Here is a 25,769-nt window from a genome sequence, read left to right on the forward strand (position 1 = left end):
AATTTCTTCACCACTAGCGCCACCAAGTTCAATTGAAAAAATAATTAATCTTTTCCAACAGCCTGAACACCCCCGACTTCCATTGTTCCGCCAAACAGAAAGTGTCACTGCAAACTCACTCCACTGGTTAATCCAGTTTTGGATCCCAAAAGGATACCATTAAAGGTACCCTAAAGGTATAAAAAGCTAAAATAGTTCACCCAAAAATGAAAATTCTCTCATTTACTCACCTTCATGCCATCTCCGATGTGTATTTCTTTCTTTTTTCTGCTCACCCAAAACCAATTGTGTCGCTTCAGAAGACATGGATTAAACCACTGGAGGTGACACTTCACTTTTACCCATTGTGAATAAATGTTTTGGCCAATCTAAGTGGATCCTGTTCAGAATGACTCATAGTGCTCAAAGGACGGGTGTAGAATCTACTACACATCAGTTTGTGCCAGTTAGTCTGAAGTGGCATTTGTGAACTACCGAGCCAAATAGCAGTGAGTTGGCTAAAGCTAAAACGATTGACTTCAACTTCTGGCACTGTAATTTACAGAGTTCATGTTACATATTGGCCCTGCAGATATGATTTGTGTTACTTGTGTACAACACCTTTAGTATAGTGGCTACGTAACAGACTTTCCAGTCACAACTTGTTCAGTGACTGCTCGTGATTAACTATACAGTGCATTCAGAAAGTAGTCAAACCCATACATTGTTTTTACACATTTTGTTATGATGCGACAAGCTTTGCACATCTGGATTTGGGGATTTTCTGCCAATCTTCTCTGCAGATCCTCTCAAGCTCTGTCAGGTTAGATGGGGACTGTCGGTGGACAGCCATTTTCAGGTCTGGCCAGAGATGTTCGATTGGGTTCAAGTCCGGGCTCTGGCTGGGCCACTCAAGGACGTTCACAGTGTTGTCCCTAAACCACTCTTGCGTTGTCTTAGTTGTGTTTAGGGTCATTGTCCTGTTGGAAGGTGAACCTTTGGACCAGTCTGAGGTCCTGAGCACTCCAGACCAGGTTTACATTAAGAATATCTCTGTGTTCAGCTTTCATTTATCCCTGACCAGTCCCGCAGTCCCTGCCGCTTAAAAACACCCCCACAGCATGATGCTTCCACCACCACGCTTCACCGTTAGGATGGTGTTGCGCTGGTGATGAGCGTTGCCTGGCTTCCTCCAGACATGATGTTTGGAATTGAGGCCAAACAGTTCAATCTACATTTCATCGGACCAGAGGATCTTGTTTCTCACAGTCTGAGAGTCCTTTAGGTGCTTTTTTTATGTGTCTTGCACTGAGGAGAGGCGTCCGTCTGGCCACTCTGCCATAAAGCCCAGATCGGTTGAGTGTTGCAGTTGATGGTTGTCCTTCTGCAAGTTTCCCCCATCTCCACACATGATCTCTGGAGCTCAACCAGAGTGACCATCGGGTTCTTGGTCACCTCTCTACTTCCATTTATGAATTATGGAGGCCACTGTTGCTCTTGGGAACCTTCAGTGCAGCTGAATTCTTTTGTAGCCTTCCCCAGATCTGTGACTCGACACAATCCTGTCTCTGAGCTCTGCAGGTAGTTCCTTTGACCTCATGACATGGGTTTTGCTCTGATATGCATTTTCAGCTGTGAGACCTTATATAGACAGGTGTGTGCCTTTCCAAATCATGTCCAATCAACAGGTGGACTTCAATCAAAGCAAGTAAAATTACAAGTATTTTCTGTTCTTTATAGAGCACTGACAAATCAATATTACTTTCAGAAAATATTTCATATGAAGGGCTCTATATTCATGAGCAAAGACCGTGCACTACATCTTTTCCAATTTTCATGGAAGCACTAATTCAAAGCACAATTTTAATGCCAGCGCAAAGTGATGTAGCCTTTAGCCTCCTTGTTAGCGCACTTCGAGTGATATGATAGGTGTGGGTGAGAAACAGATCAATATTTAAGTCCTTTTTTACTATAAATGCTCCTCCCTGCCCTGCAGTTTCTGATATACACCAATAATGCGAATCGCCAAAAACAAAAGAAGAATAATGTAAAAGTGAAAGTGGAGATTTATAGTATAAAAGGACTAAAATATTGATCTGTTTCTCATCCACGCCTATCATATAGCTTCTGAAGACATGGATTAAACCACTGGAGTCGTATGGATTACTTTTATGCTGCCTTTAAAAAAAAAAAAAGCTTCTTGAGCTTTACATTTTTGGCCACTATTCACTTGCATTGCATGAACCTATAGAGCTGAGATTTTCGTTGATGAGTAAATTATGAGAACATTACAATTTTGGGGTGAACTGTCCCTTTAAAGCCACGTCTACACTGATGCATTACACTTGGTTTACGGCTTTCCTCTGCACAGGACTGAAACTGAAAATGGAGACTTTTAAAAACGTCGCTTTCATAAACACTCCATGCATGCATACTTTGGAAATCATTGCTGTTTTGAAACTGACAGCAAACATGGATTAGTGTGGACGTGGCATGAGTTTGGAACCTCGGGTTTCAGTTTCCTAACATCATAATTTTCCAAAGTATGCGGTTATGGAGTGCATTTTCAAAAATCTCTGTTTTCGGTGGAGGAAAATGCCATTTCTTGTGTGTGTGTAAACATAGCTAAATGTATGCATTTTCTTGCAAAAACGTATTAGTGTGGACATGGCCTTAGGAGCCAGCTGCAGGTTTGGAAACTGAGCTAGTCATTTTGTTGACTACTAATCTCTGCTAATATCTCTTGTACTGCACATTTTGTGGTTCTGTACACACACCCACCATCTTTGTCACATTTGCGATTTTATCTCCCATGATACCATGCTTTGCCAGCTAAAATTTTGACTGTTTTATACCTAATTTTCTGGTGCTTCCTCATGCCTCCAGAGAGCTTACTGCTATTTTAGGAGCTCCATCAAGGTCACATGTTAACATGTTTTAGCTCTGCTATGGCAACAGCGTGTGCCTAGTGCTGTAAACAAGAGACATATGGTCCTTTCTGTCTCACTTATCAAATGTCTCTTGACTCTATGCTACTGGCTAGTGTGTCATTACTTGAAGTCAGCACAGTCCGTGTGGGTGCTGGAAAGGGTTTCATAATTGATGATGCGTTTATAATGTGTTTCTGGGATTATTAGTACAATTTGATTGAACTGTATTTAGAGTTTTGTGATTTTTGGTGCACTCAAAACAGTTAACAAAATGAACTTTTTGTCTGTCTGTGTATATATATATATGATGATCCTGGGAAGCATTGCCTTCCACCAATCAGATTTTAGGTTTAGGAGAATGAGGGGTTATGGGCTTAAACAACATTCATATGTTCTAGTTTCTTTCAAATTGTAGCTGTAGTTAATGGGTTTGTAGACCAGTTTAACAAGCAAGAAACTATGAAAGTTTCTTGCTTTATTGCATCTGCCAAACCTTCACATATGCACTGCCCATGCTCTAGATGCAATAGTTAGTTGACATGCATGTAAAAAGACTGACTACTCTATGCATGAACTGAACTTTTATATATATATATATATATATATATATTTCATCCCCTTTTCTCCCCAATTTTGGAATGCCCAATTCCCTCTACTAGTCCTCATGGTGGCACGGTTACTCCCCTCAATCCTGTGCATGACACCACGGAGACTCACAGCATGTGGAGGCTCATGCTACTCTCCACTATCCATGCTCATCTTACCACACGCCCCATATAGAGCAAGAACCACTTAATCATGGCCACGAGGAGGTTACCCCATGTGACTCTACCCTCCCTAGCAACCGGGCCAATTTGGTTGCTTAGGAGACCTGACTTGAGTCACTCAGCACGCCCTGGATTCGAACTCGCAACTCCAGGGCTAGTAGTCATCGCCAATATTCGCTGAGCTGTTCAGGCCCCTCATGAACTGAACTTTCAACATATAAATTATTGTAGCATGTACATATATTCAAGATTTACCCCTTGAATTTAATGTGGGATGGCAACTACAGCCAGCAGCTAATGTCTTTTTGAGTCCGTATTGCCAAATTCAATATCTTTCATTGATTATCCGTCTGATATGTGTCAGAAAACGGTCAACCCGTAAACTCCTCGGCCTTCAACCAAAAGCCTGAGAATCAATCACTTATCTTGATATTCCATACTCTGTGCTCACATGTGGACATTGATGCTTAGAAATTAAACTGTTTCAAAACATATAAGGTGTAATGTAAGTGACAACTGTGCATTTTACAGCATTACTGTAAGTAAAATAAACATTTTGCTCTTTAACCCCATAATATTCAAGTCAAGATCCCCTAAATATACAGTGAGCCCAGAAAGGTGTTTGGTCACCTGCGTATGCAACACTAAATATATCAAAGGCATCATCGTCTTAAGCAAAAAGTTCTAGAATCATTTGGTTGGAAAATGTATTTAATTCAATTACATTTTTAAGTGTCCAAGCAGTTTTCTGAGCTACTTCACTTGGTCTTTTGACAGGCAACAAGGGAAAAAAATGGTACAATAATTATTTCAAGCATTATTCTGTGAGGAATGACTTGATATATGTGCAGATTTGATTTGAGTATGCATGCCCATACCGGTTACTTTACATATAGTACTTTACAAGAAAATTGCTATATGGATTCACATTATGAGCCCTATTTGAAGAGCACTAGTGCTAAGTGCAGCACTATGCTTTAAGTCAGAAGTGCAAACAAAGTCAATGGGCATGGCCATTAAGTTTTGGTATATTCGTGCAAGAATGTGCTCAGTCTAGGCACTGACTTTGGGGCTGGGTCAAATGCAATTTATTTCTTAGGTTTTTCTCTGGTAATTGCAGCATCTGCGTCCTATTATATAATCAATTCACTCAAGCACCAGCGATATAAACAAAAACGGCACATTCATAAGAAGTTGGTAGTGTAAACATTTACTGTATGCAATAAATTAGATAAACAGAAATATGGATTTACCACTTTTGTGCATTATCAAAAGAATGTCAGGCATATTTTACATTTCATCTACTGACACTCAAATCATGGCTAGGATTAACAGAAGTTGTATCGGAATGCACGTCAGTTTTAGTTTATTATTAGGGCTGTCGATTTAACGCGTTAATAACGTGCGATTAATTTGACAAAAATTAACGTGTTAAAAAAATTAACGCTCTTTAATCGCAATGCTTAACTGAGACATTCAAGCTTGTAGTACCACCTGTTTACTCCAGAGGGCAGGAATTGAAATTTCAGCTGTGTGAGCAACACACATTTCATACAGTGAAGAAAACAATTTCTTGCGTTCAAAACACTTGGAGCGCAAATGCGATCTTTAAGGGATCTTAATATGTGTTTAAAGATTGAGTATTAAACTATATTTATATTATATTTCTAATTTTTATGACGCAACACACCCGAGACGCGACACAAGCATGTCTGACGCAGGTCGGACGGTCTTTACCTCATGCATATTTAAATACCAACGAGGTCAAGGAGGTGTCCTTTAAACTGTTACACCGTTTTTACCCCGTCAATCTTTATTTAAGAAACATGCTCCCTGAAATAGATCCACTTTGCTCCTTCAGTAATGCTGTAGATGAAAAGTTTGTTTGTTTGTACGTACCTCTATTTTAACTAGTTTTTCTTTGCTTTATAAAGACGTTTTATTTGGTTTTCACAGATTTGAAAACTTAAGTTAATATTTTCTGATTAATCTGTTGATTGTTCTTGCCAAGTTTTTTATACATAACTGTACATTTATAACTATAAAGCCCCTATTTGCACTTTTTTGTAAAGACTTGAAATATTATTTAAATACTCTTTGTACCTCCAACAACGCCAAAGCATTGAAAACCATTACACTATATAATGAATATAATGTCTTGGCATTATTGTAAAATATATCTGTAGTATTGTGTTCTATGTACCCCTGGATTGTTTCTAAAAAGAAATATCTGACACAGATGTAAATTGACGGGTCCTTAAACAAGCCCTCATAATAAATCACTGATTGACAAATTCACTTGTGTAATGGATTGCTGTGAACTGTGTGTCAATGATTGACTTATGATCAATAATATGGTAATAAACAAGACATTATATTCTAAAGCCGCTTTTTATATTGTTTAATTAATGATGAACTCTTCTACCACAAGAATGTCATGCATTTTATTTATCTGAATATTTGTTTATTTTATATATATAATTTTTTAATATATAAAGATAACCATGTATAATTATTTAATTATATATTGAATTATTGTTATATGAGGGGCTTTCTCAGCAAATATTTGTATATGTGATTAATCACGATTAATTCATCGGGACACCATGTCATTAATTCGATTACAATTTTTAATCGATTGACAGCTCTAATTATTAAGTTATTGCAACACGAAAATTCTAAATTCTAATTACACTTAAAGGAGCAATACGTAACATTGAGATCAAGCTTTTAAATTTTTTTACTGCAGTCCAAATTCCAAATATTGGAGAGAGTTGTCTCCCCCGCCCCATCCTCTCCAGACTCGAAGCTCACACAGGTTGCCAGGTTGAGGACACGCAACAGGAATGAGCAAACTGACTATGGCAAGCGACAAGCATTTCACTATAAGTTGATCAGCTAATTTATACGTTTGCAATGTTTTATTGTTTGCAAATTATAAACCAGCTCATGTGGATTTTATGTAACTCTGTTAATGTTAGCTACAGTGGATATATTACTGGTTTCCATGGCTGCAGAGCGCTGTGTTTGCCCGCTAACTTGTTTCAAATTTGGCAACCTGGGTTGTGGAAATACTATTGGGAAATGGGCAGTGGGCGGGCTCACACAGGCCAAAACACAAACACTAATTCCGGTCCGGAACGGACATTTCAAATTAGAATATTCTGGCTGTAGCATCGTTTTCAGGAAGCCAATATTTTAACTTAGCATGTTTCCTAAATCTCTAATAACACATTATGATAATTGTATGTTTTGGTACAGTAAATATATTACATATTGCTCCTTTAAAAGGAAAACAGAATATAATCAAAATAACAAAGTGGTCAAAAAACGGATACCAAGTCCAAACCTTTTACTCTCTCAAACTTCTTCCACCGGCCCCTTTTGCAGTGACTTAAAAAAAGTCTATGACAACAGGTGGAAAAAAAACTATTCAAATTATATAACCACAAATGCAACTGTAAATATAAACATAATAACAATGGGCCTAGTAATAACAATAATAAACCATGACATATAGATAGTTTAACACAAATCTCTACATTTTTATTTCATTAAAACAGCTACAACAGTGATTTTGAGGGGCATCATTTGATTTTCAGAGTTCGGACATGAACTTTACCGCCTGTTGGCAGAATCTCCAAATTGCAAATGTAGGAAGTAAATTGAGAAATTGACACTTTGGGTTAAAACAGGATGTTTTGAAACATCTTTGTGCAAAAAATTATTTATCAGGAACATGACAGATTGCGCTTTGCGCTACTTCATTCACATACAATATGTAACCGGCCCTGGTCGCCCGCTCGGAACGGGACTCGAACCGGCATCTCCGGGGTGGGAGGCGCGTGCTCTAACAAGGAGGCTAAAGGCTACAGCCTCTAGCGTCAGTCGCTAGTGCACCTCTTGAGGTCAGGAGAGTGAGGTTTACAGCTATCTACCAGCTGGCTCCCGAAACACTAACCCCCCTAAACCTCACTTCCATCCAGGTCTCGGCACCATTGTAACCGGCCCTGGTCGCCCCGCTCCAAACGGGACTCGAACCGGCATGGGAGGCATGGGAGGCGTGTGCGCTAACAAGGAGGCTAAAGGCTACATCACTTTGCACTGGCATAAAAATTGTGTTTTGAATTAGTGCTTCCACGAAAATTGGATAAGATGTAGTGCACGGTCTTTGCTCATGAATATAGAGCCCTTCATATGTAAAAATGGTAACTTGATCTTAACATGCTGTGCTTTGTAAATTATGTTGTGGAAAGCAAGGTGGAGAAAGTACGATATCTTTGGACCTCATTCACAAGCATCAGCGATTAGCTCAATGACTTGAAGAGTGAACCCTCATGACAGTTTGATCTTAAGGCTGTGCTGTCCGGTACGACTTGTAATACTAGTTTGTTACAACTCCTCTAAAAAACGCTTCTTGGAGCCCACTGATTGATCTGGCGTAGTCGATCAGAATAAGTCTGACATTTAACGACTGCTGTGATATTTAACTCGTGTTACACTGAACGTGTGTATTTTCAGTTGTGCAGTCTACCTCGGTAATGGCTGAGGAGGTATACTAGAGTTCTCCTCTCTCCCGAACATCTCTTTCTCAATGTTTTGTGTCCTCAATAAGCTTCTAACGCCTATCTCTGATTTCTGCAGAATGGCCTCAACGCTCTGCACCTGGCAGCCAAGGAGGGACATATTGAGCTGGTCCAGGAGCTGCTGGAGAGAGGATCTTCTGTTGATTCTGCTACCAAGGTAGAGTTCCTCGAGAAAAAACACGAATGGTGCAGGTGTGTACGGTTACATAGGTCTTAAAGGGATAGTTCAGCCAAAAATAACATTATGTTATCAATTACTCACCCTCATGTTGTTCCAAACCAATATGACATAGACATTGGTCAATAAATGGTCAAAATCCCTATTCATTTCATACTCTCAGTTTTGGAATGTGGATGGGTAGTTAAAGTCAATATTCCAGTTGAAGCTGTACAGAAATGTGTGAACAGAAGTGCGTTTACAAAAGAAACCTATGGAGTTACCCCATAGACTTCCATTGTAAATGCATTTCCATTGCAATTATCATAATGGTATCTGAATTTTTGCTCATTTTTACAGACTGTAGTAGTCGCAATTATTGTATGTTGTAAATGTCAGCATACCACAAATGCTGCCCATAGAGCTTAACTTGTATTTAATATGGAGCAGGGCTAGACTGGGAAGAGAAATCGGCATGGGATTTTACATAGCCTAGCCCAAAACTGGCCGACCCACCGGCATGCTCGGTTCTCCCGATGGCCGGTCCGCCCCTGATCGGCCCCAAAGTGCGTCGGCCCACCGGGAAAATGCCCGGTATGCCAGATTACCAGTCCAGCCCTGATATGGTGTACTCCTTTAACAGAAGATATCTCATGCTTATTAACAAGATCCTGTATCAAGGAGGAATGCATCCATTTTATCCTCCGATTAAATATCAGGTTTACACTAATGTAACCTTTACTGTGTGTTGGATGTAGGAACTTGATCTCCATGTCACATGATTGCTTTTCAGTCTTCTCTAGAATGTAGAGACACTGAACGGTCAACAGAGACCAGTGAGAAATAGCATTGACCTTTACAATCAGGTTCTGGGTGCTTTAAACGCATGCCAGTCATTACATGCATATTAAGCAGATCTAAAGTGCTTAATTACAGAATATGTGTCTTTTTATTAATATTATTTAAATCATAAGTGTGAAATTGAACGATATGATTGTAAACATTTCTCATCGAATTCAAAATCTTTCGATTATTAGTATAGTCAATTAATTTGGGTTTGAAACATGAATTCAGCCATAAGTCACTGATATTTCAGATTCATTATATACAAACAAATAAACACAGTTTTAATGTGTATGGTAAACAAAAATGAAAATGCACGTTATATAAATACACAGTAAATGTATACTTGTATAGGTGGTACTGAAAAGGCAAGAAAGCTCATCTCAGTCCCAATGAGAAGCAGATAAATACAATACAGATAAATGGGAAAAAATACCATGAATTATGTTTGCTGTTAGCTTTTAAAATTCTCGGGTGCAAACCAACACTTCAGTGTTAGAAACTGGACACCACTGGTGCTTTATTTAGTCAAGTGAGAAGAACTGTTAATGAAACTGTGAACAAGAGTTCAACTGCAAACATCGAACAATCACATATTAGCTGCTTAAAACCTAGTTTTAGAGAAACAATAGCCTCCATTTAAAATATACGATTCTAAACGTGGCACAATATGTATTGTGAAAGTATTATACAAGTTTGAAATGACGGTTTATTATCTGTAAATGTTCTGCCCCAATGATCATTGTGTTTTGACCCATAGAAAGGAAACACTGCTCTGCATATCGCTTCACTAGCAGGACAAGGAGATGTGGTGAAGATCCTGGTCAAGAGAGGAGCAGACATTAATTCACAGTCTCAGGTAGAAGTTGTTCATTTACAGTATGCTTCCACAATGCCAGAAGTTAAAACAGTTCCTAAATGATCAACAGCAAATAATGTGAGTTGTTGATTTGTGTTCCTATAGAATGGTTTCACTCCCCTGTACATGGCCTCTCAAGAAAACCATTTAGAAGTGGTGCGATATCTTTTGGAGAATGGTGGAAACCAAAGCACAGCTACAGAGGTAAATATACAGTATATATATATATATCCCTTTTTCACCCAGTTTAGAATGCCCAATTCCCAATGCACTCTAAGTCCTCGTGGTGGCGTAGTGACTCGCCTCAAGCCGGGTGGCGGAGGATGAATTCCAGTTGCCTCCGTGTCTGAGACGTCAACCCACGCATCTTATCACATGGCTTGTTGAGCGCGTTGCCACGGAGACATAGCACGCGTGGAGGCTTCACGCCATCCACCGCGGCATCCACGCCCAACTCGCCACACGCCCCACCGAGAGCGAACCACATTATAGCGACCTCGAGGAGGTCACCCCATGTGACTCTACCCTCCCTAGCAACCGGGCCAATTTGGTTGCTTAGGAGACCTGGCTGGAGTCATTCAGCACACCCTGGGTTCAAACTAACGATCTAGCGTACTCCAGGGGTGATAGCCAGCGTCTTTACCCATTTCTTGATTTGTGACTAATAGCCAGGACCGTAGCAAAGAATTCTGGGCCCCCTGACTATATATTGCTTTGGGCCCCTTTTCTCTTAAAATAATAAAGTTTCAAATTTGTTGTGGGCCCCAAGGACCTTTGGGACCCTAGAATCGTTACCACCTTTCACCCCACTAGCTACGGCCCTGCTATTAGCACCTAATAAACAAGCAAATGTCAAATAAAAAAGGTCTTAAAAATGATGGACACAAAATATGTGGACAGCAGGATAAAGTTGTGAAATTTATAAAAAATACCAAGATATAGATAGTCAGATTTTTTTTTCATCAGGTTAATTATGTTTGCAGGAGTGTTGGTTATTCATGTTTTTGAGATGTTACATACATTACCTCAGAAATTAGCATAATTAATTCTGATTCAAAGTAATGTCCTGCATCATCCAATCACTGCCAACCATGTTAAAATTAAATTATTCATGATGAATTCTGAATCTGTGAACTGATAACTATTGTCCCATGTCTGCCAATCATGTTGAGTGATCCAAACATCATCTGCAGCCTGAAACTGAACTTTTGACCGGATGTTAGGAGTGAATGATGCTAAGGAGAGCTATAGGATGCTCCCTTGCTCCCTATTTAGTGAATGACTTAACCTCCAGTGTGCTGTCTGCACTGGTCTCAGAACAGTTTGAAATGCACCTTATTTTCTTCCTAACTCCATATAAAGCAAACATTTTTCAGCTTTTGGATGAACCCATTGATTCTCACTTTGATAATGCACCATAAATATATAGGAATGCATTTGCTGATGTTAATGAATAGAATCGTATTGCACAGTGATAACAAAGGAAAATATAACAAAATGTATGTTAAAATGAAGCAAAATAAGTCGAACGTTTTTCAAAATAACTAACATGTTTTTGAGGAAATGATGTCCCAAAATCCACATATGTGGACATCATGTTTAACAGCGAGCTGACACTGAAAAATGTATGAATCTTTTAAAGCAGCATATCAAATGAAACTAGAGACGCTACTCTTTACACCCAAACAGGTTTCAATCAAAAAACTTAAAGAGATTTCTTACCAGAGGCACTTTTGTTGGCTCTGCGCCCGTAGAAGTGCTTCATGCAAATCAACCCCATGTTATTGTGTCACTTGACTCCCTTAAAAAGTTTAACCCTTAAATGAAAATCTAGAGTCTTGTGAACAGTATTCAGTCAGTTTAAAGTCATTTAAATGATGTGATGCGTATAGCGAAGCCAAAATACAATGTCCACGCATGTGGACACGGGGTTGCATGAGGTTAATAGTGGAATTTCTGATCATGAACTACACTACCAATTATCCTGAAGAGAAACAACCCACAAAAGAGTATTACGGCAAACAAATTGTGCCAAACGAGCTCTGCAGCAACCACCCACTCCCATGACGCTGTGAATGATGCAATCGAGTCGGTCTTTACACACTATCAAACTTCTTATATATTTGTATATATCTGAATATTTTGAAAGACAATCATATTATATTGTTTCAAATCTTATAATCAATCAACAACATAAGTCAGTGGTGTCATATATATCCATTGTGTGTCGTTTGATTACACATAAAATGATGGTTTATTCCCCAGATATTCCCTTAAAATTATGGTTTATTCCAGAAGTACACAGACTGGTACCTTTTGTCTTTTTGTCTAATTTCAAACCCCTTTATTTGCTTCAAATCAAAGTTTGCAAAGATCCATCATTTGATGTTTCTTTCTGTTTTCAGGATGGCTTCACACCTCTTGCTATTGCCCTGCAACAAGGCCATAATCAGGTAGTGTCCATCCTTCTGGAGAACGACACAAAGGGCAAAGTCCGTCTGCCTGCCCTGCACATCGCTGCCCGCAAGGACGACACCAAATCTGCCGCCCTGCTGCTCCAAAACGACCACAATGCGGATGTTCAGTCTAAGGTAAATGTTGCAAGAGGGTACAGACAGTCATAAGACTAAAGGATGGTGAAAGTATACTGTATGACAACCAAACTATTTACAATGTGGCTTTGTAAAAAGATGATCTGGTTTTTATTGGTATGTGTTGGAGTAACGAAAATAACTAAATGAGTGTGGCGTCTGTACGATTACCAAGTTTCTGCATGTACTAACCGACCGTTTCAAACTGAGCATCTTGCCGCATTGTTCTCCTAATGCAAATCTGTATTGTGACTTGTGGTTATGTTTATGGTTGGGAATTGAGAACTGGTTCTTATGGGTTCCATATTTTCAAAAATACCGGAATTTAAAATGTACATGATATTGAACAAAGGGTGATTCCATAATGGAATCGTTAAATGTAGTCAGAATTATAATCGGAACCAGAATTGTAAAATCCCTTTATGATTCCCAGCCCTACTTGATGTTTTCAATGTGTGTCATATTGACTGTGTCAGATGAAATCTTGTGTCTGTGTTAGTCTCTCTGCATCTGTTTTCTCTGTGTTTCTCTCTCCAGTCTAAGTGTGCCTGTGTCGTGTGTTTCCATCCCGACGCTATCCGGGTTTCACTCTTTTACCTACTTACCCATTCCTCTGTTTTATCAGTTGTGCTGTGATAAAAAAAACTTAGAGTAAAGCCCGCTATACACTGTACGATTTTTACAGTCCTTTAAGATTGTTACTTGTCAAGACTGTACGATATGAACGCACTGAGATCGCCATGGCACACTATGCGACATTATGTCAGACTGTACGATACACACCGGTGGTCCCTATAGAAGTATATTGATCATTAATAATGAGTAGAAGCAAAACGGGGTCTGGGTAGCTCAGCGGTAAAGACGCTGGCTATCACCCCTGGGATTGCGAGTTTGAATCCAAGGCGTGCTGAGCGACAGCCAGGTCTCCTAAGCAACCAAATTGGACCGGTTGCTTACGAGGGTAGAGTTACATAGGGTAACCTCCTCGTGGTCGCTATAATGTGGTCCTTGCTCTCGGTGGAGCGTGTGGTGAGTTGAGCATGGATGCTGTGGAGAATAGCGTGAAGTCTCCACACGCACTATGTCTCCGTGGCGACACGCTCAACAAGCCACGTGATACGATGCACGGGTTGATGGTCTCAGACGCGGAGGCAGCTGGGATTCGTCCTCCACCACCCGTATTGAGTCACTACGCCACCACGAGGACTAAAAAGCGCATTGGGAATTGGGCATTCCAAATTGGATGATAAAAGGAATAAATAAATAGAAGCAAAACGGCGAGATTTGCCCAGAGGAGCTTTTTTTTTTTTTGGTATTTTTTTTTTTCTGAAAGTCAGGGCATCAGCATTTCCATTGCTCCAATGCCACTACATCACCTGCCAAATAGGCCTTTAATAAGACATCCTGATCACAAATAAGGAAAATGACATATGCTGAGAATGAACCCCAGTGCGGGAGGAACCCTACAGGAATAGTTAGCAACCACAAGCAAAGATTCATTATGGAAAAAAGACTTGTGGCCCGAAATATGACACAGTTCTGCGTTCACATAGGGAATACAAAAAAGGTTACTCCTTTTTTAGATTAATACCTACAGAGGCCACGCAAAATGTTGAAAATTCATGTAGGCTAATAATTGCAAATTCCCAAACATGACATAGATTTCTATAATTGTGTCCAATTGGATCTTCTGATTTGGATTCAAACGTCCCATAAATACTTAACAAAATAAATTGTTCATTTTTATTTATTCATCGGAGTGGTGTGAACCTTAACTAGAAGTTTACAGACGCTTAAAGTAAATTTATTAAAAGTAAAATAGTAATTAAAATAAAGTTGTAAAGAAAATGCATGATAAATGTAAAGTATGTAATTGTTTAATTATTTTCATTGTATTTAATTCGGGGAATAATGCTTTCATTTTGCTGAAGTGTTCCACTTTTCTCCAAGTATTTTCTGCTTATTTATTCATAACTGGGCACAAATGTTGCCATGGTGCAGACGTAGAGCAGGTTTCCTTCCAAGGTGCATATTAGCAGTTTTTGCCGAAAACAGTGAATTGGGGAGCGAGAGAGGAGCGGAATATCTCATCTGCCCGTCATAATAGCAGTCACACTATACAGCTACGATGCTAAATTTCACACACTGCCCAAACTTCGTTGAAGGCTGAAGATCATCGCAAAAGCTAATAATGGTCCGTCTGTGAACATGTTACACTGAATGTTGTAAGATTGCCGATTTTGCCCAGCAACGACAGTAATCCTTTAGGATTCCCGAAATTTTGTCTCCGACGGCAGAATCGTACAGTGTGCAGCGGGGTTAAAGCATTGCATAGTTTTCTGTAAAGGGTAAACGTACAGCGATCGCATGCACTTGCTAAATGAATGTGCACCGATGCATTTAATATGTTTGCATGAAAATCTACCTGCATGTCTTTTGAGTGCAAGGTGTATTTGTGTGAGTGACTGAATGACTGTCTATTAGGAAATGAGGTAGTTGTTTTTCTTAAAAAGTGGCCAAATATATATATATATATATATTTGTAATCTGAATTTATAATTATAAATCTATTAATCTGAATATATTGTTGTATGTAGAATATTGTATATTGGGACGCAAGGGGGTCCAAACAAGAAATCATTATATAAAATCTGAATGTTTAGGTGTAAATCTGAATATATAGTTACAAATCAAAATATATAGTTATAAAATCTGAATATATAGTTATAAAATCTGACTATATAGTTATAAATCTGAATATGTAACTATAAATCTGAATATATAGTTGTAAAATCTGAATATATAGTTATAAATCTGAATATATAGTTATAAATCTGAATATGTAACTATAAATCTGAATATATAGTTGTAAAATCTGAATATATAGTTATACATGCAAATATAAAGTTATAAAATCTGAATATATAGTTATAAATCTGAATATATAGTTGTAAAATCTGAATATATAGTTGTAAAATCTGAATATATAGTTATAAATCTGAATATGTAACTATAAATCTGAATATATAGTAATAAATCTGAATATATAGTTATAAATCTGAATATATAGTTATAAATCTGAATATGTAACTATAAATCTGAATATATAGTTGTAAAATCTGAATATATAGTTATACATGCAAATATAAAGTTATAAAATCTGAATATATAGTTGTAAAATCTGAATATATAGTTATAAATCTGAATATATAGTTGTAAAATCTGAATATATAGTTATAAATCTGAATATGTAACTATAAATCTGAATATATAGTAATAAATCTGAATATATAGTTGTAAAATCTGAATATCTAGTTATAAATCTGAATATCTAGTTATAAATCTGAATATATAGTTGTAAAATCTGAATATATAGTTATAAATCTGAATATATAGTTGTAAAATCTGAATATATAGTAATAAATCTGAATATATAGTTGTAAAATCTGAATATATAGTTATAAATCTGAATATGTAACTATAAATCTGAATATATAGTTGTAAAATCTGAATATCTAGTTATAAATCTGAATATATAGTTGTAAAATCTGAATATCTAGTTATAAATCTGAATATATAGTTATAAATCTGAATATATAGTTGTAAAATCTGAATATATAGTTATACATGCAAATATAAAGTTATAAAATATGAATATATAGTTATAAATCTGAATATATAGTTGTAAAATCTGAATATATAGTTGTAAAATCTGAATATATAGTTATAAATCTGAATATATAGTTGTAAAATCTGAATATATAGTTATAAATCTGAATATGTAACTATAAATCTGAATATATAGTAATAAATATGAATATATAGTTATAAATCTGAATATATAGTTGTAAAATCTGAATATATAGTAATAAATCTGAATATATAGTTGTAAAATCTGAATATATAGTTATAAATCTGAATATGTAACTATAAATATGAATATATAGTTGTAAAATCTGAATATATAGTAATAAATCTGAATATATAGTTGTAAAATCTGAATATATAGTTATAAATCTGAATATGTAACTATAAATCTGAATATATAGTTGTAAAATCTGAATATCTAGTTATAAATCTGAATATATAGTTGTACAATCTGAATATATAGTTATAAATGCAAATATAAAGTTATAAAATCTGAATATATACAGTAGTTGTAAAATCTGAATATATAGTTATAAATCTGAGTTGTTAATCTGAATATATAGTTATACATCTGAGTTGTTAATCTGAATATATAGTTGTAAAATCTGAATATATAGTAATAAATCTGAATTTAACTCCATTTTGCTCCGGGGGGATTGTCCCTGTAAGTCGCTTTGGATAAAAGCGTCTGTCAAATGCATACACGTAAATGTAAATTATTTTTGTTTAATTATGAGGCAGTTATGAATGGTTTGCTAGTGGCAGTTTGGAAAATAGTTCGTCCCTCAGAGAAAAATGAAAACCGCTTGCTTCTCTGGCAGAATGTGCATGCAGCCGCCATTTATGAGAACATGTGTTTGGGTGAAATATAACAAGCCTGTTTCCTTCCCTGTTTTTACTGCTACAGATGATGGTTAATAGGACTACTGAGGTAGAGATATTTAACTAGTATTTTTTTTTTTTTGCATATACAAAAAACGATTTGTTTATTATCTTTCCTTTATGGCATGTAAAACTCACCTGTTCTTACACTTCTAAGCATTTTTACGTTCTTTTGGATGTTTGCATGGCTGGTCCGTCCCATTTCAGCATCATCCAAAACCTGTTTGCATATGTCATGTCACACTATTCAGTTTTATTTGTTGACTGATTTTAAAGGGAATGCTTTTAAAGTGTCTGTCTGGTGAATGCCTGAATTGTTTAATGGATGATGTTCAATTTGCATAAAAGCAGCAATTATAATCAGAGATGGGCTACAAATTCAGTAGTCCAGACAGTGTATATCCTCCCAACATCTATAATCCTCTCCATCATTAAAAGGATTTTAGTCTTAGTCTACAGTCTATAGTTTGACATTGCAATGCACTAACTTGACTGTTATAGGACAAGTTTTATTATGTATTATATTATAAGTTATTTAACACTTTGCAGTTTAAAAGTGCTTCATGTACATTCTGTAATATCTGAAGAATATCTAACGGAAGATATTTGGTCAAAATGCATGGGGGCCCTGTAACAAAAAAGCAAGCAAACCAACAACAAAAAACAACTTCTCATTTTATTTTCTGATACTAATCGTATTATTTAGATAAATGCATACCACTGTCCTATACTGACTTTGCTTGCTGCCTATGCAATCAATCACAAGCCCAAAGCAGCCAGTTAAAGCGCTTTAGTGGAATGGACATTTATTTCATTACTCTTCCCGTAAAGGTCAATAGGAGCCCAATGGCATGGATTTGCCTGTCAACAGAAGTTGTTTGATTCCCAGCACAGATTAGCATGATTGCATTTAAGCTTTATATATAAATAACATATAGCCTGTGCTAAAATGTCTTTAGATGGGTAAATCTTTCTTTCAACATCCATACATCCAACAATAATCATGTTTGAATGTTCAGAGGTGCCACATACATTCTTGAGTTGTTGCTGTTTGATGTAGTTTTGTTAATTATAATGTTTTGATGCATTAATGCATTTTATTTCGATTAAATATTGATGCAATGATTTTGTCACACATCAGGAGGATGTATGAATGCTAAACGCTCATAATGCATTTTGGTAACACTTTCTATGAAGCCCATATTTCTAATGCATTTTAAAGGCGTTATATGCATTAGTGATGTCTCATTATACACCATATAATATTTGATAAATTCTCATAAATAATTGTAACCACAATTATAATACATTTTAATGCTTAACGCATAGTTATACCTTAGAGTATAATGCATTATAACACAAGCAACATCCACATTTTATCTGTAGAAGCTATAGTGTATTTTTATATATGTAATTTCTCCCCAATTTGGAACGCCCAATTCCCAATGTTCTCTAAGTCCTTGTGGTGGCGTAGTGACTCGCCTCAATCCGGGTGGCGGAGGACGACTCTCAGTTGCATTCGTGCATCTTATCACGTGGTTTGTTGAGCGCGTTACAACGGAGACATGGCGCGTGTGGAAGCTTCTCGCTATTCTCCGCGGCATCCAAACTCCCCACACGCCCCACCGAGAGCGAGAACCACATTATAGCGACCACGATGAGGTTACCCATGTGACTCTACCCTCCTTAGCAACTGGGCCAATTTGGTTGCTTAGGATGCCTGACTGGGCATTCAATGTACATGTTTAGATTCTTTGAAAAACACTTGAAAAGCTACAAAGTTCAAATATATCAGAAACTCTCTCTTGAGGAAAAACAATATATATGTATGTTGATCACACATGTAGCCAATCCCCAATAAAACAATAAAAGAAATCAAACTGATTCTATACTGGACTCTTCATTAAACTTAAATATTTGTGCATCTTATTTGGAGATTATTTTATAACTAACTAGCATTATATAAGTTTGACTTGTAATGAATTGACTGTTTATAAGAAGATATTGCTTTTGTAGCTTTATTTAAAACAGGCAAATATCACTTATAATATGATCACGTCATAAAGCGTGTGGTGGTGACGTAGTGGGCTAAAGCGCATAACTTGTAATCAGAAGGTCGCTGGTTCGATCCCCACAGCCACCACCATTGTGTCCTTTAGCAAGGCACTTAACCCCAGGTTGCTCCGGGGGGGGATTGTCCCTGTAATAAGTGCTCTGTAAGTCACTTTGGAGAAAAGCGTCTGCCAAATGCATAAATGTAAATATAAAGCCTTTTGACTGTTTACACTATAAAGCACTTATACTATTAACTATATCAGCTTCTGCTGCGTTACAACTGGATGTTGCTTGTGCTATAATGCATTATACTCTAAAGAATAACTATGAATACGAGAAGTCTTATAATGTATTATAACTGTAGTTATATCTTATTATAAGGTGTATTATGAGACGGTATGAATGCAGTATAATGTCTTTACAATGCATTATAAATATGGGCTTCATAGAAATTGTCACTTGCATTTTTATATAAAGTTTTGTAGCATTACAAAAGTATCCTCAAATCAATGTTTTATAAAAATAAAGTAAAATAAACTTACAGAATATCACATTTCTTTCATCTCTGCACCCAATTTGGCTTTTTATGAAAGTATTTATTATTTAGGTTTTAGATTATGCATTGCACAGCATGCTGCATCATATATTTGGTTTTGCATCAGTTTGTCACAGTCAATATATTCTTCACACTTTTGTAAATGATGTTTTCACATTAAATCGGACCGTGACTTTCAGAACGGGAAGGTAAGGCAAGAATTTACAATATTCAAACTCCTCTACAATCTCTACCTTCTTGTAGTCCCAAACATGATTTTATTACTGAAATGATCTACAGTGCCATTCTGCACTTTAATTATTTTTAAAGGTTTTCTTTAAACTATTTTTTTATGTTTTTAATTCATTTTATTTTACCCTTTTTTTCCTGCTATACTAAGTGTTTAATTAATGGTCTGTATGTCTTATTCTGTTATGCTGTTATAACTTTGTGCCTTTTTTTATTGTATTTTTTGGGTTTTTGTGAGTTGATTTCGTCCTTAATTTCGTTTTCAGTGTGCATGACTGTGTCTTGAGAGTTTTGACATCTCTTACAATGTATGTTTGTATGTCTTTGTATGTGTTAAGTAGTTAGGATTCAATAATGATGTTTATATTCTTTTCAAACTCCTACATACTCTATGGGACTGAGAGCTCTAATTTGAAGTAATGTCATTTGGTGACTGCTGCATGCTACTAGAAAAGGAATCAGGGTTACGCTTGATGATAACGGCATAAAGACGCCACTAATGGCAGATCTGAATCCAGTGTTTTAATCTGATGTTTGAATGGGTTTGGGGATGTGTTGGTCAGATAAACCAGTCTCAGATCATCATTTATTTTCAGAAGTGATATTGGTTGAGGTCTCATGTGCTTTGTGTATTTTTGCCCCGTCCCCCTTTTTGGTTGTTTTTGTAGAGTGGATTTACACCGCTGCATATCGCTGCTCATTACGGTAATGTAAATGTGGCGACATTGCTGCTCAATCGAGGGGCTGCAGTGGACTTCACTGCAAGGGTGTGTATACAGCATCTACGTGCTATGCAAACACATTATACAGGGTTCCCACAATCATGGAAAACCTGGAAATATATGGGAATTTTTAAATCTCTCTCTTAAAATATTGAATTGGCAAGAAATTTCTTTTGTGTGGAATAAGTTTGAGAATAAATTGCTCAAAAAGCGTCTGAATCCTGATTATAAATTTTGCTCCAAATTTATAAGAGCTTCAGAATATTATTGAAAAACACTTTTACTGGAGATGAATTGCCATCAAAGTCGAACACCTCTAGCAAATCTGCATGGGATATTATTTGATGAAGTTTTGCTGAAGTTCTCCTGTGTTTTAAGTTTGTTTGATATTTTATTTCTTTACAGAATGGGATCACTCCACTTCATGTTGCATCTAAGCGGGGAAACACTAATATGGTGTATCTGCTGTTGGACAGAGGAGCACAGATTGATGCCAAAACGAGAGTGAGTAACTTACATTTTCCTTTCATCTTTAAAGGTGTTGTAAGTGATATCAGCTATTCTGGACTGAATTAGACAAGGCCGCTCTTTCCAAAACCACACCCTACAAAGATACCGTTGCACCGTTGTAATCAGAAATGAAGCTGGAGCGCTGCAGTGCATTCATCTCAGTGTTGTCAAAAGCTACGGTAGCAATTTCATGTTCTTTACTACTGTTTATGAAGCTGAATATATATGGAGTTTAACTTGAATGATCTGCTAGATAGGTGGATGGATGGATGGATGGAAGGACAGATGCAGACAGACAGAGCAGACAGACAGACAGATAGACAGATTGATTAATGGACAGACAGACAGATGGACATATGGATGGATGGATTGATGGGTGGATGAATAGACAGACGGGCGAACGGTCAGACAGACAGAGGGATGGAAGTATGAACGGATGGATGGACGGATGGATGGACAGACGATGCAAAGACAGACAGATGGACGGACGGACGTATGGACTGACAGACTGATGGATGGATGGATGGATGGATGGATGGAAGGACAGACAGACAGACGGATGGACGGACAGATGGATTGATGGGTGGATGGATAGAGAGACAGATAGAGAGACAGACAGATAGAGAGACAGACAGACAGATAGATAGATAGATAGATAGATAGATAGATAGATAGATAGATAGATAGATAGATAGATAGATAGATAGATAGATAGATAGATAGATAGATAGATAGATTGATTGATTGATTGATGGAAAGACAGACAGACGGATGGACATATGGATTGATGGGTGGATGAATAGACAGACGGACGAACGGACAGACAATCAGACAGACAGACGGATGGATGGTTGGACAGACGGACAGATGGATGGATGGATGGATTGATGGGTGGATGAATAGACAGACAGACAGACGGACGGATGGATTGAAGGATGAACGGATAGATGGACAGACAGATGGATGGAAGGATGAATGAATAGATGGACAGACAGATGGATGGAAGGATGAACAGATAGACGGACAGACGGAAGGATGAACAGATAGACGGACAGACAGAAGGATGAACGGATAGACGGACGGACAGATGGATGGATGGATGGATGGAAAGACAGACGGATAGATGGACAGAGAGATGGAAGGATGAATGGACTGAAGGATGAACGGATAGATGGATGGATGGAAGGATGAACAGATAGACGGACAGACGGAAGGATGAACGGATCGACGGACGGACAGACAGATGGATGGATGGATGGAAGGGTGAACGGATGGAAGGATGAACAGATAGACGGACAGACGGAAGGATGAACGGATCGACGGACGGACAGACAGACAGATGGATGGATGGATGGAAGGATGAACGGATGGATGGATGAACAGATAGATGGACAGACAGATGGATGGATGGATGGATGGAAAGACGGACGGATAGATGGCTGAAAAGATAGACGGATGGATGGGTGGATGAATTGATAGACAGACGGATGGACGGATCGACAGATGTATGGACGGACGGACGGACGGATAGATTTTTCTTTCTATGTGCTGTTGCCACTGAATATACTGTAATCTGACTGGCTGTGTTCTCTCACATTTTGACTGCAGTTTGGAGACCTGCTTGTGTTCTGTCCTTTTGTTCTGCAGTCTTCCTTCTGCAGTGTGTGATGTGTCATCCCTTACACTCTCTCTCTCGTTCTCTCTGTTGTGTGTGCACTTCAGCAGTGTTTTATGTCCTGCACTACACACTAAACAATGATGTTTTCTTTTTTCTTAAACTGCAAAAAGAAATTCTTCTAGGGATAGGGTTAGTCCGTAGTCATAATTAGCTTCATATCTAAACAATAGAAGTCTATGATATGTCCTTATTTAGATAAATATGTAAAGGTGTGAGTGTGTGTTGGAGTGAAGGAGAAGTGGATCTGCTTGTATGTGACATATCACATTTATGAGCTGTTTAAAGCCCTAAAGAGCTTTGTAATGACATTACTCGGGTGACCTTTAGGTGTTTGTGTGTGTGTGTTTTAAAGGACGGCCTCACACCTCTACACTGTGCAGCAAGGAGTGGACACGACACATCAGTAGAGCTTCTACTGGAGAGAGGAGCCCCCGTGCTAGCCAGAACCAAGGTATGTACTGTAGACACCAGAACCTGTGTTCCAAAACATAGTGAGCTGCCTTGCTTTCTACAGTCCGTCTACATAGGCAGCTAGCTTTTAAGGTGGCATCCTTACTAAAATGGAACCTCATACATGCGTAGCAACTCTATTAACAGTCGCTCACACGTGCCTTTACTAGAAGCATTCTTCATGTGAATAATTCAGAATAGGGTTAGGATATGGCATGCAGTTGATCCAACTAAAAGAAGTAAGTAAATGTAAATTGTATAAATCAAAATAGTCGACAATTATGACTTTTTTTACATAATCTTTCAATTGATTAGTACAATGTTAGCATGTTGCTAAGCTAACTATTATGTACTTCAAAGGTTATAAGGCATTTTTTCTTTCTTTCTCATTCTTTTTCTTTCTTTCAGAACGGTTTGTCTCCTCTCCACATGGCAGCGCAGGGTGACCATGTGGAGTGTGTGAAGCACCTGCTGCAGCACAACGCGCCAGTTGATGATGTCACGCTGGACTACCTGACCGCCCTCCATGTTGCCGCCCACTGTGGTCACTGCAGAGTCACCAAACTTCTGCTGGACAAGAGAGCCAATCCCAATGCTCGAGCCCTGGTAAATACATTATTCTTATTGTGCTCCTGGATTCCTCTGTAAAGTTTTAATTATCGTGTATAATTTTACCGCTGTTTGTTTTGTTCAGAACGGCTTCACACCTCTACACATCGCCTGTAAGAAGAACAGAGTGAAAGTGATGGAGCTGCTGGTCAAGTATGGAGCCTTTACTCAAGCTATCACTGAGGTACGAACAAACCGCTTCTCGGATTTGTGCCATAATCCATTTCACAGAATTACTTCAACTTCTTCCCGTAATTATATTTAATCAATATACAATTTGTGCATACTGTATTTCTGTGCTAGAATCAATGTGAAGACTGATTAGATCATTTATTAGAATAGGTGATAAGACTGATATCGTTGATCTGATCTCTCTATAGTCTGGTCTCACACCCATCCATGTGGCTGCTTTCATGGGTCACCTCAACATTGTTCTCCTACTACTGCAGAATGGAGCTTCTCCTGACGTCAGCAACATAGTGAGTAATAGTTTAGTATTTTTGCACCATAACAGTCATAATTTAGTCATATATAATAATTTTCCACCCTGTCTCTGGCCCTCTGTCTGAAATACTTGGTTTTAAGCTGTCTTGCTCTTTAAGACTTCAATGTAAATGCCTCTGTTCTGATTGGCTAACATCGTGCAGCCTTTCTAATACAGACATATTTGAAATGCAATCCAAAGAAAATGAACAAATTGCACACAACATTATAAAACAACATTTTAGGGTTAACGCGTTCTGCACACCCAACACAATTAATCTGGATATATTAAACCGATCACTCAAGCAACACCATAAAATATCAAACAATCATGACATATGAAATATTCATGTATGAAACAGTTTACTTACAGATTTGTGGTCCAATAGTGTTTTAACTGCTCCATGTTTCAATAAGAGTTATTTTGCAAAGCTTGAATCATATTGTGACTGTTTGTTTACACAAAGGACTGCATGTGTTTCACCCAACCAGTGGCAGCAGCAGAATGAGACACGTTTTTAAAAGTTGTGATTGTATGCTCTTAAAATGTGGCACACATCGTCTTTGTTGTGTGGAAAGGCATCAATACAATCAAAGACGTCCATGTAGTGAGTGTTAACAAAAGGCCAACAATTAAAAATAGCATTGATGGGTGCAAAAACGGTCTAGGATGTCTTCAAAAGAGCACAACGGCATGACAGCGCAGATGAAACGCAATGGGGGATCCTTTTTAGAGTTAGAAGTTGACATAGCATCTTTTAAAAGCAGCGTGAGATGTATGATAACGGTCAAAGTCGTTCGTCTTGTGCACATTTTTGTAGAAAAACATTTAAATCCAAAAAGCCACATGAAGGTGTCCTGTGTAAGTCCACCTTGGATGAATCACCCATGACAGTCTCATCTCTCTCCTCTTCATCTGTGTGACTGATTGGCCAGTGGGCGTGGCCAAGGGTGTAATGACGAAAAATAGGCATTGATGTCTTGCAATAGAGGCAGTCATATGCAGATGACTGTTTCCAAATTTTTGCAGCTTGGTTTACATAATTGCTCTTTTGCTATTAAGGTGGACGTTTTCAATTCTGAAACTTACAGTATGTCTTTATATGTCAAAAGATCAAGGAAAATTTGATTCCTCATGTCATGACCCCTTTAACATAATCTCATGCATTAGGTGCCATAAACTAAATTTTAACAGTAACTTTAACAGCAGTTATTGGCTTCGGTTAATGAAAATAC

General features: G+C 37.7%; 1 protein-coding gene across 1 annotated transcript in view; it reads left to right on the forward strand.

Annotated features, from left to right (window-relative positions):
• Window positions 1–25,769, forward strand: part of LOC127619352 (ankyrin-2-like) — a 132,025-nt gene that overhangs the window by 35,439 nt on the left and 70,817 nt on the right. Inside the window, exons 3-14 of the mRNA XM_052092251.1 lie at window positions 8,321–8,419; window positions 10,023–10,121; window positions 10,227–10,325; window positions 12,527–12,712; window positions 17,268–17,291; window positions 20,033–20,041; window positions 20,750–20,848; window positions 21,209–21,307; window positions 23,344–23,442; window positions 23,850–24,047; window positions 24,136–24,234; window positions 24,431–24,529. Of these exons, the coding sequence (XP_051948211.1) occupies window positions 8,321–8,419; window positions 10,023–10,121; window positions 10,227–10,325; window positions 12,527–12,712; window positions 17,268–17,291; window positions 20,033–20,041; window positions 20,750–20,848; window positions 21,209–21,307; window positions 23,344–23,442; window positions 23,850–24,047; window positions 24,136–24,234; window positions 24,431–24,529 (1,209 nt within the window). The remainder of the gene's footprint in view (window positions 1–8,320; window positions 8,420–10,022; window positions 10,122–10,226; window positions 10,326–12,526; window positions 12,713–17,267; window positions 17,292–20,032; window positions 20,042–20,749; window positions 20,849–21,208; window positions 21,308–23,343; window positions 23,443–23,849; window positions 24,048–24,135; window positions 24,235–24,430; window positions 24,530–25,769) is intronic.

Source organism: Xyrauchen texanus, chromosome 2 (genome assembly GCF_025860055.1).
Source record: "Xyrauchen texanus isolate HMW12.3.18 chromosome 2, RBS_HiC_50CHRs, whole genome shotgun sequence".
Taxonomy (NCBI): domain Eukaryota; kingdom Metazoa; phylum Chordata; class Actinopteri; order Cypriniformes; family Catostomidae; genus Xyrauchen; species Xyrauchen texanus.